This window comes from Apis florea, unplaced genomic scaffold (assembly GCF_048593485.1).
Source record: "Apis florea isolate Af1SG1 unplaced genomic scaffold, ASM4859348v1 contig_2291_pilon, whole genome shotgun sequence".
NCBI lineage: Eukaryota > Metazoa > Arthropoda > Insecta > Hymenoptera > Apidae > Apis > Apis florea.
Window position 1 is genome coordinate 2,062,201 of NW_028256553.1, and position 13,793 is coordinate 2,075,993.

At 33.8% G+C, this 13,793-nt stretch overlaps 1 protein-coding gene across 5 annotated transcripts; it reads left to right on the forward strand.

Annotated features, from left to right (window-relative positions):
- The first annotated feature begins 162 nt into the window (after positions 1-162).
- On the forward strand, positions 163-13,311 carry LOC100863208 (vesicular glutamate transporter 2). 5 transcript variants are annotated; one of them, XM_086903408.1, is made up of 13 exons: positions 3,017-3,169; positions 3,316-3,594; positions 6,502-6,571; positions 7,346-7,404; positions 7,600-7,808; positions 9,135-9,371; positions 9,483-9,567; positions 11,321-11,538; positions 11,762-11,911; positions 11,993-12,125; positions 12,202-12,357; positions 12,433-12,518; positions 12,697-13,311. In XM_086903408.1, the coding sequence occupies exons 3-13, from the start codon at positions 6,555-6,557 to the stop codon at positions 12,919-12,921; spliced, it is 1,575 nt and encodes a 524-aa protein (XP_086759534.1). In that variant the 5' UTR covers positions 3,017-3,169; positions 3,316-3,594; positions 6,502-6,554; the 3' UTR covers positions 12,922-13,311. The 5 variants fall into 5 exon arrangements, with proteins under 5 accessions (XP_012339179.1, XP_012339180.1, XP_086759534.1 ...); XM_012483725.3 differs by lacking the exons at positions 3,017-3,169; positions 3,316-3,594 and adding an exon at positions 163-429; XM_012483724.3 differs by having other exon boundaries at positions 3,060-3,594.
- The last annotated feature ends 482 nt before the right edge of the window (positions 13,312-13,793 follow it).

Genomic DNA, 13,793 nt, shown 5'->3' on the forward strand with positions numbered 1-13,793 from the left:
ACGTTACATATATTCTGTCTCATTCGAGGAATGAAAATATCTACAGATATTTTACGATTCAATTTAAAAGAGCAGCAATAAAGGAGGAAACAACATGACGCGACGCCGCGTGACGACGCAATGGCTTCGAATCGATCGGCGCGCGAACGTATTTGCCACTGGGTCACGTGACCATTGCGCCTCGGAGCAACGAGCGCAAGGGCGCCTCGGCGTAACGCCATAGCATCGAGTGCTCGTGATTCCGTGTGTTTCTTGTGTGAACGTGTGTTTCGTGGATCCAGTTCGAATGACAGCGAGTTCACAATTTACTTTGTTGACGAAAGAATGTCGGTGAACGTGTGAAACACAGTGTGCATACCCGTGCTTTCGTGGAAAAATGTGAGGGCCGGAAATTTGCAACACTTTGCCGGAAGCAAAAACAGACCGGCGGTGAGTCACTGTCACTATCGATCATTTCCTTTCTCCTATTCCCATTTTTGAAAACGAAGGCCACGGCCACGTGCTGCATTCGTAATAGAGAACACCGTCTCGAACGGACATAACCTCAAAATTGTAAGAAAGCGTCGTTGCGGTGAGGTTAGAATTCGTTAAGCTATCGAAGATGTTTCATTTCGTGGATATTCATCTATATCGTGCAATTGGATAATAGAACAAAGTACAGCGATTGAAAATACATATTTCGAATGACGTAATCTATCTGTGATAACTTTATAACGAACTATTAATGTACGTGCCAATAAGTTATCGATAGCTGATTATCAAAATTGTCGGTACGTATTATATGCTCGATATTCTTGAACGATGTTTTAAATAATTCAACATTTATAGATTGTTCATAGCTATGTTGCTTCGTATATACGTTTTTATTTATAATTGGCTCCAATACTCCTATAACCTTAACTGTCTTCTAAACATATATTTCTTATAATCCTTCGTATAATCCTTTTTTTTTTTTTTTTTTTTTACAGATCCTTCCTTTAGTTACAGAATCAGCATAATTGTCTGTGAAATTAGTTAGATGAAAAAAAGTGAAGAAAGTGTTTCTGTTAGCATATTATCTATCAATTAGAAAAATCCACAATACATGTATCTTAAATATTTTAAGTTGATTACATAAGCAAACTGTTAAGTTGATATAGATACTTAGTTTTTCGAAAAATTTAAAAGGAAAAAGAAATAATCGAAGAATCGAGGGCGACCAGTAATATCACGAGGATTGATCACATGTCTAATTTGATGCCGGCCGGCTCAAGAATTTCCATCGAGCGAATCGTGTGACCCGACTTACTTATACAGTTTAATAGGGTCAACTTAGCTTAAGAAATAATTAAGCTTAATATAACCGAGTATAAAATTCAGAAGACGTATATTTCTTCCGCTTCACGCAACGATAAGGCTTAGTCATTAAATAATCGTGGAATTGAAAAAGATTATTTGCTTTTCACATATTGCTTTTACCTAATTATTAGATTTGTTTTTAATAACTATCATAAATTAATATTTATCAAATTAAACTTGAAAACAAAATAGAAATTAAACTTGAAAAATTAATAGAAACAAATATCACCCTTACATCGAGGAAATACTCACTATGAATTCATATAATCTTATGTACTAAACATTTAATAATAAATACAATATTACCATTATCTACAGTAGCACTAATGATACACTTCTAATTAATCTTGTATCGTATTACAATTATAATAGTTTTCCAAATAAAAGCTTAGACAATATGGTATATGAAGTGAAATATCAAGTGACACCTGTTGTGCGTTCATGGTTCATGGATTCAATGTAGATAGCAAACGAATTGCGTCTTCCACGTAGACATTAATCGATCGTTGGAAATTGACTCGTTTCATTATAGCGACCTTGCAAATTCACGAACGATGTTCGTGACAAAGTATGAACGAAAAAGAACGAAAAATTTTCATAAAAATTAACTCAAACAATTTCGAGGAAGTTCTTTCTTTGCTTATATTGTTATTTCCATTAATGATTTATGAGCAAACTCATATATAGAAATGTTTTGTTATCCAATATATTAAATATGTAATCTTATCATCTTTTAATGGTTATTTTGTTACTTATTATGTTAAAAATTCTTATTTATGTTTAAGAAATATGTTTTTACTCTAAACTCGATTTTTAATATTAAACTTATATTTAATGTTTAATGTTTTTTATAGTAAAATACTAAAATAAAATTCGATTGAAATCAAATCGAAATCATTTTTCGAATCATTTAGTAGCTCTTCACGATATTCGCGTGTTATGAGATTTTCAATTTTAAATTACATTCAATTCAAACTCGAAATGTGCATCTGTTTTCATGAAATCAAAAACAGCAAGAATTCATCGTAGCCATAATAAAAGCAATTCCAGTAAAAAAAAAGGCATTCGTCATCCATCAATTGTACAAACTTATGCAATTTTGTGCACATTTGATGCAATGCCAATTTTTCTCAATATTTTTTCAAATAAAAAAAAGAATACATATATCAAAAGTTGCACCCTCTTTCGCAATTGTTTAAACGGAAATGGAAATATTTATCACGATACAAACAATTCCAATTAAAAATTAATCATTAATTCTATAAATTTCATATAATTTGATGTCGATTTTTTCAAGTGAAAAAAATATACGAAAGTTTCTTTTATACCCGATTGTCTAAATGCAAATGTTCAAATTAGCGAGGAGATTTACCGTGAAAAAAGGATGAAAATTGTGAAAGAATAAGCACGTGATCCATCGTTACACCCCTCTATATACACGAAAACTAATAAGCAGCTCGGAGGATTATATATCTCGCTTTCGAACTCCAATTAACACCCATTATCCTTTGTCATGCCATCCATTGTTTATTCGATCACGTTGATATAATATCCGGTCGTCGGGAGAGGCGTCTGGACGCATCGCCGCTATGTCACAAGCGAGATATATTAGCAAATACATATTATAGCCGGAACGTCATTGTCATCATCACGTTTCCTCGTTCGCGGTTATGCTTACAATCCTTGCGAACTTCCTACCCGGCTGATTAAAATGTGATAGTGGTGGGGCCTGGAAGATAGTCAATGCCTCGTGGTTCGGTCGCTTTTCAGTGTCGGCCGTTCTCCTCGTCCGGGTTGATTTCTTCCGTACTTCATCAACTTTAGTCAAAAGGTCTGCTCCTCGGACGTCAGTTGTCGAGCACAGATCGACTCGAACGCGACATTGCGCTTCGTTTCGACGCGAATCTCTTTCCATTTAATCTCGAGATATATATACTTATTCGAGAGATAATTATTAATTATCGTCTTTTTTTTCAGCTTTTTGGATATTTTATCGATAATATTCTCTTTTTCTATTTGATACGTGATTGATTATTTTTGTTCTAAAGGAAAAGAAAAATTGGTGTTGATTTATTTGTATTATTCGTTTTCGTATCACGTATACTTGTGATATTTTATCGATATTTGGAAAATAAAGATTGTGAAATTTATCCGTTATTTTCATAAAAGTTCTCGCGCGATTCGACGAATGGTGTAAACACTGGTATTGGAGTTTAATCAGGAAGAGCGAAACTTCATTTAGCCACGTGCTTCGCTGTGAGTAAAAATGTTTTCCGGTTTTATATTGTGCTATGATAAAAATTACATGTTATCCGCAATTACATGTTAATCCGTTCTGTGTGATTTTGTAAGTTTGTTTTTTTTTATTTTGCCAATTGCGAAAATATGCATAAAAAACGAGATAGATACAGGATTAGCAATGTAAAACATTGCCTTTTTATATGAATATGTGAATTCCTTGCGTATCAATATACATACTTTTATGCCTCGTCATTATTAATTTTAATACATGAATTCTCATAAAAATTTTAAATCAATCGGAGTGGCAAATCGTGTATCAAACTGTTGTAGCATAAAGATAAAATAATATCAGAAAAAAAAATGAAGATTAAAATTTCAATGGAAATATGATATATTATAGAAATAGATAATCTCGAGAAGTAAATACTTTTCGTACTAGAATAAAAAAAAAACAGCCTTCGATAAAAATTCGTCACAAATTTTTTATGAGCCAATAATGTGTCTAGTAACCTGAATTATGCGGGAAAAATGTACGAAGAATTCGAAGAATCGTATTGATTCCTCTACTCGAGAAACGTTATTCACGCGATGCAGAATTGATCTTCGTCTAATTATGAAAGTACGATCGATTCATTAAGTTAAGGTGATCGTTTAATGAATATACGTAATGAGAATTTAATACCAACGTTCGATTATATAATTCCTATATAAATAAGGAATAAGTAAAACCAAATGGCAAAGCTGTTTTACTCGAACATTGGATGACAATACAATATTTGAATCGAGAAAATTCCCTTCAATTTCAATATATACTTTCGAATCGAAAAAATATGCATTGCAATTATTTTATCGCTCATCATGATTGTTAAATTAACACAATGAAAAATATTGCAAACAACGTGATATTAATCGTCAAAGAATTTGCAGAATGAATTAAACGTGAAAATTGGATCGGACGTGAATATTGGAAATGCTTACAATGCAAATTTCACTGATTTTATTCCTTTTAGTGGTCATAATAGTCGTAATGAGAAATTGCTTTTGCATTATTCAGATAATATATCGTTATATCATTGGCCTAGCTATCGATATTACCAACCACCATGTTATCTTACGATTATATACATTTTATACGCATATATATATTTTTTTTTTAATCGCAATTTAATTTTGTTCATTTGTATACCTCAAATTGGTTACAAAGAATTACATTCATTATTGATAAAGATATACAAAGTAACAACGTTGGATTTCAACGTTTAAAAATAATATGAGAAGTTAATATATATACTTATTGTAAATTTTATGTATTAATTCGTAATCTGATGAGAATATTTGAGATTGGACATGATTAAATATTTCCATTGCATTTTCTTCGTGGCTATTGGTTCAAGTTCACTTTTCACATTCATTCGAATTTTTAAAAAACTCCTGTCCGATTCTTCAACCGGAATATTTCAACATATATTCTACGAAATATCTAATCTTATTTTTTTTAATTTATTATTCTCGTTCCTTCGAATAATAAACAAAAGAAAATTCCAAACGAATGCATTCGAGGATGTGAATTGGGATTTTTATTATTTTTCGTTAGTAGATAAAAATGTTGAGAGTGAAAGTTACTATTGGACAGACTCGACGTAATTGTTCACTTATGAAAAAATTGTTGAGAGCAACTCTCGATCCTAAGACACCTAAAAAAATATATTTTTTACGAATGGATATTGCGTTGAAAGTAACTTTATTGTAACTTTCACTCTCGTCGAAATGTTCACCAACTGAAGATATAATTCCACTATTGAAAATATAATTACAAATTTATTACATCTCGTAAGCAAAGTCGGATGAAACGATACATAACTTTTTCCTCGTTATTCTCGCAATACGGATATATTCTTCATTTATTATATATTATCCTACATATGAATATAATATAATTTGCAAAAAACAATGCGGCATCGTCTCATCGAAGGAATGCAAGGTCGTTCAGATGATTTTTTTTTTTTTTACCTTTTGCCGCGATATGAGCTTCGACCTTTCGCGAATTGATCATGAAGATCGTTGAAATGCTATATGAGTTTCGTGTCGGAATTTCATCACGCCCCCACGAGTTGGCTATTAAATTCTGAACATTCCTCCATCGATCTCTAACAAGAACGCGTTGTTCCGGAGAAGGATCGAGAAAAATTAAAACGGTCACGCACGTGTAAACTTGGTGAAAAATTAGCTCCTTTTATCCACTTATCCATCTCCTATGATTTCTTGCTTTGTCTTTTAACTTTCGGGAAAGGAATTTGCCGTTGACAAACGCACAATGGAAAAACACTTATTATTATTCCTGGCGAGGGAAATAGATGAGAAGCTAACTAGGATCAATAATTGCTATTAAAAGGTTTTATTCGCGTGGTTACAGTCGAATTAAAAGTTTGATTGTTGCGTGCACGATCTCGATAAATATATGGATTTAAGGAAGTTGCATAAAAATACAACGTGGCATTATTGCAACATTTTTAGATAAATGTGTCGAGGGTATCAATTATAGTTAATTGATAAAAAAAAAAAAAAGAAAGAAAATAGATAAAGTCTTCCAAGAATTTTTCATAGAATTTATAGCATTATTTATAGAATCGCACGGTTTCATGCGAATAGATTAATAATTGACTATTTAAATAATATAACAGATGTCTGCGATACGATAATAGTAATGTATAGAGCTTAATAGTTAAATCGCCAAAGCGATTTATCCATAGTGTAATGATACCTATTAATGTCTATTAGCGTTTTACAGTGATTTTCAAATCGCATAATTTTTTTTTTTTTTTTAATTTAAACCGTCTATCAATTATCCGAAGCAATAAATGTTAAAAGATAGATTTTCATATCTGGATTTAATTTTTTCACGTTTTGTTTCTCTATCCTTAGGTGCTTCGTTAGAAAGTTCTTTTCGATTGGAACAGCGATCGATCGGCATAAAGATGGAAGAGTCTCAAAGGTAAGGAACTGGTTGCTCGTCGATGCAGCAACTGTGCTCATAATTGCTCATAAATATCGATTATATGATGAATATATTGTCATTAAACTGTTGTTGAGACTTATACGTACTTATATCACGAAAACAACACAATAAAAGAAAGGAATCGAGTGTAAACGTCCATTGAATATCGAGTCTTAAGTTAGGATCGAAGAATAAGTGGATTCGGACGATCATCCGTCAAACACATCGAGTTAAGAAAATTTTTTCTTCGCTTGATCAATGTCTTCTATAGATGTCGACGAACGTTTTTTTTTCATTTTTTTCTGTTACAATTGTCCAAAAATCAGGAAAATAGATAAATGCAAATAATATGTGCGTTCGTTTCTTCACAAGTGATACATTTGCAAATAAATTGTGCAAAGAAATAGTGCTTTAAACAAAATATTATTATGTTATATAAAAAAAAGAAAGTTATATTATTTAATATAACATGAAATATTAAAAAACTCAACTTTACTTCCAATTTAACAAACAAAAAATGAAAAATAATATGCAATTAATTTCGATTCTTATTACAACTATCGAGTAAAGTTGAAAGTAAATATTTTCTTAACTTTGTTAAAAAAAAATCTGTCAAAAAGAAACAATCCAAATCCGTTTTCTCTTTGATCCTATTTGACCGTATCGCGATTGACACTTTTTCATTTCATTTTGCCCTCCTTCTTTTCTTTCGTTCTCTATAATTCAATTGATTCCTTGGTTTCTATATAAAAATATCAATCTATTACGCAGATACGAAGATCATACCATATATAAGACACGATCACCCTGCAGCCTGCAAAAACTGAGAGGTAAAGGATTAACTTCAAACTATCAAATCGTAAAAGATCGTACAATCTTTGTGCATAGAAGTATTGAATGTATCGCGAAAAAAAAAAAATAAATAAAAAATAAATATTCGAGTCATTAGAGAAAAGAGAAATGTGAAAGTTGATAGGTTTTAAGATGATGGTGGCTCCGATCAGAGAACACTTTCGCGTTTCCAGACATGGTGCCGGCAAGGGTGGTGCTCTACATGCTCTCCTTCTCGGGGTTCACGGTCTCGTTCATGATGAGGAACGATATCAACATCGCCATGGTGGCGATGGTGAAGCCCCCATCCATGACATCGGACACCAATGTCACTGTGACGTCCCAGCATTGCTACGTGACACCGCCAACGGTTATCAACAACAGTGCGCCGATCAAACTTGAGGTAAAAATCGGTGATAAGACGAAGTTAATAAGAATAAGAAGAGATCTTGGCGTGGACGTGTTAATTGTAAAATCGATGAAACATTGTGTATATTAATTTGAAATGGATAGCATTTCGCAGAAGCGAAAAATAAAAATTAAATTCAACGATTTAAAGTTGAATTAAATCGTTTTCTCTTCGATCTTGGTCAGTTTCTCGAAAGATATAAGACGTTGTACTTTTCTCTGCTCTGTAAATGGACAATCAGTTTCTCGAAAATTGATATCTGATTCGTAAAGAACGCAAAAAACATTCTCTTCTGTGGTGTGTGTACAATGGACATCAGTGTTTGCAATGACATTGCACGATTACGTTATACAGATTGCAATCGATTACAGTCGATTGTAATTAGAAGTTAAGAAATCTTGTTCACGTAACGTCACGTTCCTTGATCGGTGTTCGCGAAAAATACGGATTATGAAATCTTATTAACAGCAGAACTTAATAATCGCTGACGCTCGTTAACTCTTTCCGCCATTGGGCTGAAACTGATAGGATGATTAAAATCACGATCACATTACGATTTACTAAGACGTGGTTACGAAGTTTGCACGTTCTTATGCAACCATAACGTGGAATTATCGAATAGAGATCACAGGTTGCGATTTTTAGTCGTAGTAGTAACTTCTACGAATCCTGTAATGCAAAATTGAAGAGTGGGATAGATTAATTTATATATCTATATCTATATCTGTACGTAATAATATTTTGTATTAATTGAATTAGATTCTTACCAAAAGAATACTTATGATTGTAAAATTAACAAAATTTTTCTCAGGAAAACCAGATCGAAACAAATATCGGTTTTTAAAAAAATTTTTACAAATGATAATAAATAAACAACTCAAAATTGCGAAAATATTTTTCTTCTTTCTTGGAAATTTAATTTTTCTTATCGATAAGCATTGTAATTATAAATAATATGTGCTTTATCTACATAATTTTTAGATAAAAGGATGATAAATAAAAGAAAAATTTATTTAAAACAACTTTTTCATCGATAATGAACAAAAAAAATTCTTTGTCATTTACAATAAACATTTATAATTAAAATCGTTTTGTAATTGAAGAAATATTTTTATATTATTTTTTTCATTTTGTTCGTTTTCATAATTCCTTTAATTTACTTTAATTTTCAATGCACTACAAAATGAAGAATTTTTCAGATACGTTAAAGTGTATTAATAAAGATATATTGCGAATATTTTTACCTTTTCGTTTGCAAAAATCCTCATTTCTGCAAATGTGAATTAAAAAAAAAAACAATTACGATATTTTTCTCTTCAGGATCAAGGGGAATTTGATTGGAGTCCAACTATACAATCCGCCATTAGCGGTTCATTCTACTGGTGTTACATACTGTCACAAGTAGTAGGTGGTGTGCTGACACAATATTTTGGCACGAAAGCTGTTTTCGGCGGTTCACAACTGATCACTGCTATCTGCAGTTTATTGATGCCTTCTGCAGCAGGAATTCATTATGGATTTATGATTGCGCTTCGCAGTATACAGGGTGTCGCGAGTGTAAGTACTTTTCATATCAAAAAAGAAGAATATATAATAAACCGACATCAAAGGAATTTTATACACGTATATTGCACTCTTTCAAAACGAGCCCATCATACCTGTGTTTAGGGACTCACGTGGCCCGCGATGTACGCCATTGTCGGACACTGGATCCCGCCAGTGGAGAGGTCACGTTTCATGTCTTCCTTCCAAGGTGAGTGCCATCCTCACTTGTACATTGTAGCGAAAATTCGACACGCACGCCGCCAGAAATAGAGAACTATAGAAATCTAAATTTCAATTCCGTCTGATCGTCATTCTTCCTTTTCTTTTTTTTTTTCTTCCCCTTTTCTGTTTTCGTTTCAACGATATGGATAATGACTAATACAGTCTGACGCTTCTTTCAGAATAGGAGAAGCGGAAGTTCGAATGAGAAGCACATTTTATCCTATAAGAAAAGAGAAAAAGATAAACGAAAGGTTTTGTTATTTTCAGTCAAAATTCACGGATCAACATATACACATATAATACGTATTATTATATACGTTGATTTTGTATCGAGAAAGGAGCGGTTCTTTCATTTTCTTCTCTGATTGCTTTTTAAGCTCCACTTGGTTGCATTCGCCGGAACGAGGGGTATACTCAACAGCAACCGCTCAACAGCATGAGAAAGGCCCGAGTATACTTCCAGCTGGTAGAATCAGCCGGGCAATCGACGGCAACACGTTTTGTATACACGCTATTTCTCATTGTTATCTATTTTATACTGTGTCAGTCCTGCCGACCCAGCGAGAATTTATCGTATACGCCTTTGTTCACAACCGGCCGATATAATAATCATCCTTCTCACTCAAACTTACCGGAAATACGAATAATAACACAATATACGATGATTTTATCCTGTTTTATATATTTATATACCCGTGTGTATACACACATTTTTTTTATATAAATATATATATATATAATTTTTTTTGTTTCCTTTTCATTCGCGTCGTGACGGCCTAGCCTTGGTGCGTGCAGTATCTCTCTGCTATTGTCGATTATGCGAATTGTTTATGATCTTTTGTTTCGCTGATTATGCGTTATATTATTATTGATCTGATGTGTAACTTCGTTCTGATCGGTATATTGACGTAGCAGCAGAGGAATGCGAGTTCATATGTGTTACTATCGTCATGAAACACTGTACCATGTTAATAATCAAGGCTGGATTGAGATAAGAGAGAAAATTATATCCCTCAAAGAGATTCATGTGTGATGATCCAGTTTCTTCTCGAGTCTCTGTTTATTATTCAGATGGATAATTGCACAAAGATGATTCAATAGTTATTCATAATTGTAATTGGAAAATCTATTTATCGAATTTTTACAACAATATTATTTCTTTTTATATCCTTCTCAAAAAAACACTTTTAACGATTCTAACGATCATTATCTCCATACTTTGCAGAGAATCTCTTATAGATTTGTAACTTCTGATATATCTTCAGACTACGATTAACTTAGCATGCTGCTCTTTCTTGATCGTATTCTCATGATAAAACGATGATCGATAAAGCATTTAACAATTATTGAATCATCCATGATATTGCAATAAAAAAAAATGTCAAACGAAAGAATATGAATCTCTTTGATAACTATAAATTCAAGTGAAAAAAAGAATTCAGGAGTGAGTCGGTTCGAAGGCGTTCATTGGCGCTCTTGATATAGTTTCAGGTATAGAAGTTTCATTGTTCCACAGTAGACACAGCATCGTATCGTGCGCTCATCCTCATCCCGTCGTACTAAGTCACTACTTGAATCGCTTTACAGGGTGAAATATACGCCACCGCTGAAGAGCGATCGTCGCCACGCATGTGAATCGTACACGAGCCAAGGCGAAGCCATTCGACAAGCATCATGTTTCAGCTTCCTTCCGGGTTGTGGGGTGAGCTACTCCTAACATCTAGATTATCTATATTCAGGGTTCAGCTTTGGCATCGGGTTAACCTATCCACTGTGCGGATTCATCATTGCTCACTTCGGATGGAGAGCTGTCTTTTATACTACCGGCAGCATCGGTATGATCTGGTGCTTTTTCTGGTACTTCTTCGCCTTCGACACGCCGGCCTCTCATCCCCGAATATCCCAGCAGGAGCTACGATACATTCAAGGCAGTGTAGGGAACCAAGTTAGAGACGAGGTAAACCAAGCCAAGTCCGCGACGAATATTCGAATATTCTTTCTCTGATCGAACGCGTCGAATTATAACAGGAACGACAATTTTAAAACTATAAGAATTTTATAAATGCACGTGTTAGATGTATGCTGTTTAAAATTCTTCCAATTTTTGCACGAGGAATCAATTTCTGTCTGTGATATATTTTGTATTTGATTAATTCTTTTCTTTTTTTTCTTGTTCGAAGAGCATGCCAGTTCCATGGAGGTTCATTCTTACATCCTGGCCAGCATGGTCGATCGGAATAACTACGTTCGGCAGGATCTGGGTGCATTATATATTCATCATCTCTGGACCAATGTACATGAAAACAGTTCTAGGATTCAGCATCCAAGCGGTACACGCTTGTTCTTCTTATAGTTTTTTTTTCTTATAAATTATATCGACGACGAGATAATTTTTATTATTATTATTTCAGAATGGAGTACTGTCTGGTTTACCATTCATCTGTAGCTACTTCAGTTCTGTTGCATTCTGCTATATAGCTGACGTTCTGATCACACGACAGATTTTGTCGTTGACGAATGTCAGAAAGGTGTTCACCGCCTCTTGTACGTAAAATTGCTTAAAATTTTGTAAAAAAATTCCTCGTCAACGCATCGCGTAACGCCAAGATTTGTTTCGCAGCTCAAGTAGCTCCTGGTATAATGTTGGTGTTAATTGGCTATCTGGGTTGCGACATAGTTCTCGTTTTAGTGGTCTGGTTCGTAGCCGTTACTCTTATCACTGCTGCCTATGCAGGAGCTATGGCAAATATCGTCGATATAGCGCCAAATTTTGCTGGTAAGTGGCTAATCAAATATTGCGAACGATATATTTGCTGAAATATTTATTTATCACGTGGCTCGTTGCTATTAGGACCAATATTGGCGTTTGCACAGACGATTCATATGTCCGCCAGTTTCTTATCTCCCATCGTAGCTGGCCTCCTCACCCAAGAAAGCGTGAGTAAAAATTTTATTTCATTTTATTCAATTGAACTACATTCCTCGTTCGATTCGAATCCCTTTCCCTCTTTGATCGTTACCTTTCATTTGAAACCACTAGATTTCCATAGATTAATCCCACTTTTTTCGTGTACTCGATGTTCAATCGAAAGTAACGAGGAAATTCAATTCACAGCAAGCCCTCGACGCATGGAGGCAAGTATTTGGGGTGACAGCTTGCGTCGCGTGCGCTACCTATATCGTCTATCAAATCTTCGGTACGGGCGATGTCCAGCCGTGGAACTATCCTGATCAAAAGTATCCGCAATCGGTACAAGAAGATTCTCAGCCCTTAAACGAATCACCGCAAAAGAATGGAAAAATTGTCACATCTCTGTCGAGCATGTCCGAAGAAGCGTAACACGATCGATTTCTCTCGTTGAACGAAGAAGCGCAAGAAAGAAGAAGCGCACGGGTTACGTGACAGATATTACAAGTATTTCTCCTTGGATCTCGAGGAAGAGGCAATCTAAAATTATATATACATATATATATGTATAAGTTGTCGACGCGAAAATGTCTATTTTTTTTTCTCTCTATATATCTATGTAAATAGAGATGATAGTATGTAAACGAGGAGGAGTTGATATAGCACTCAGGGTAATATAAGTAACGTTGTAACGTTTCAAAGAATATTTTTATGAAGATAGTCTCGGGTAACGAGCAAACGCTTCGTTTATTCGCCAATTCTTGCGTTTGATAAACGTTTGTGAAACGAAGTGAAAGCACAAAAAAAAAAAACAAAAAATAACGATCGATTGCGTTCCATTTCTCACGATCCGAGACGATTATTTGTTCATTTGCCGTCTCTGTGATCAAACTTATTTCTCTGTATTTCCCATCTAATAGGGTGGGATGGATCTCGTAGAACATGGAGCACCAAAGCAACAGTTTTCAAGGCTGCAACTTTTAACACGTTTTCTTTTTTCTCAATCTCAGAAACATCTCTTCGTGAAATTCTAAAAATTAGAATCGATAAATTTGTTCAATTTCGTTTATTTTAATTCGAAGATTTTTCAACAAAAGACTGATCGATTTTTTTCTCCGTGATATATATCTCTCCCAAGTTTGGAAGCCGTTGCTCTTTGTGTTCTTTATTTTTTCAATATCTCTCTAATATAAATTAATAATTTAAAAATGACTTAATTCATAGGATTAATTCACGATTTTTCTCCCCTTTTTTTTTCAATATTGCTATCATTGTTACGTGCTCTACATTGTTTGTAAAATTTA

Excerpts from the sequence above, each read along its gene's own strand:
- LOC100863208 (XM_012483725.3), top strand. Across the intron at positions 7,405-7,599 it reads CAGCCTGCAAAAACTGAGAG|ACATGGTGCCGGCAAGGGTG; the intron begins GTAAAGGATTAA and ends TCGCGTTTCCAG. Across the intron at positions 7,809-9,134 it reads GTGCGCCGATCAAACTTGAG|GATCAAGGGGAATTTGATTG; the intron begins GTAAAAATCGGT and ends TTTTCTCTTCAG.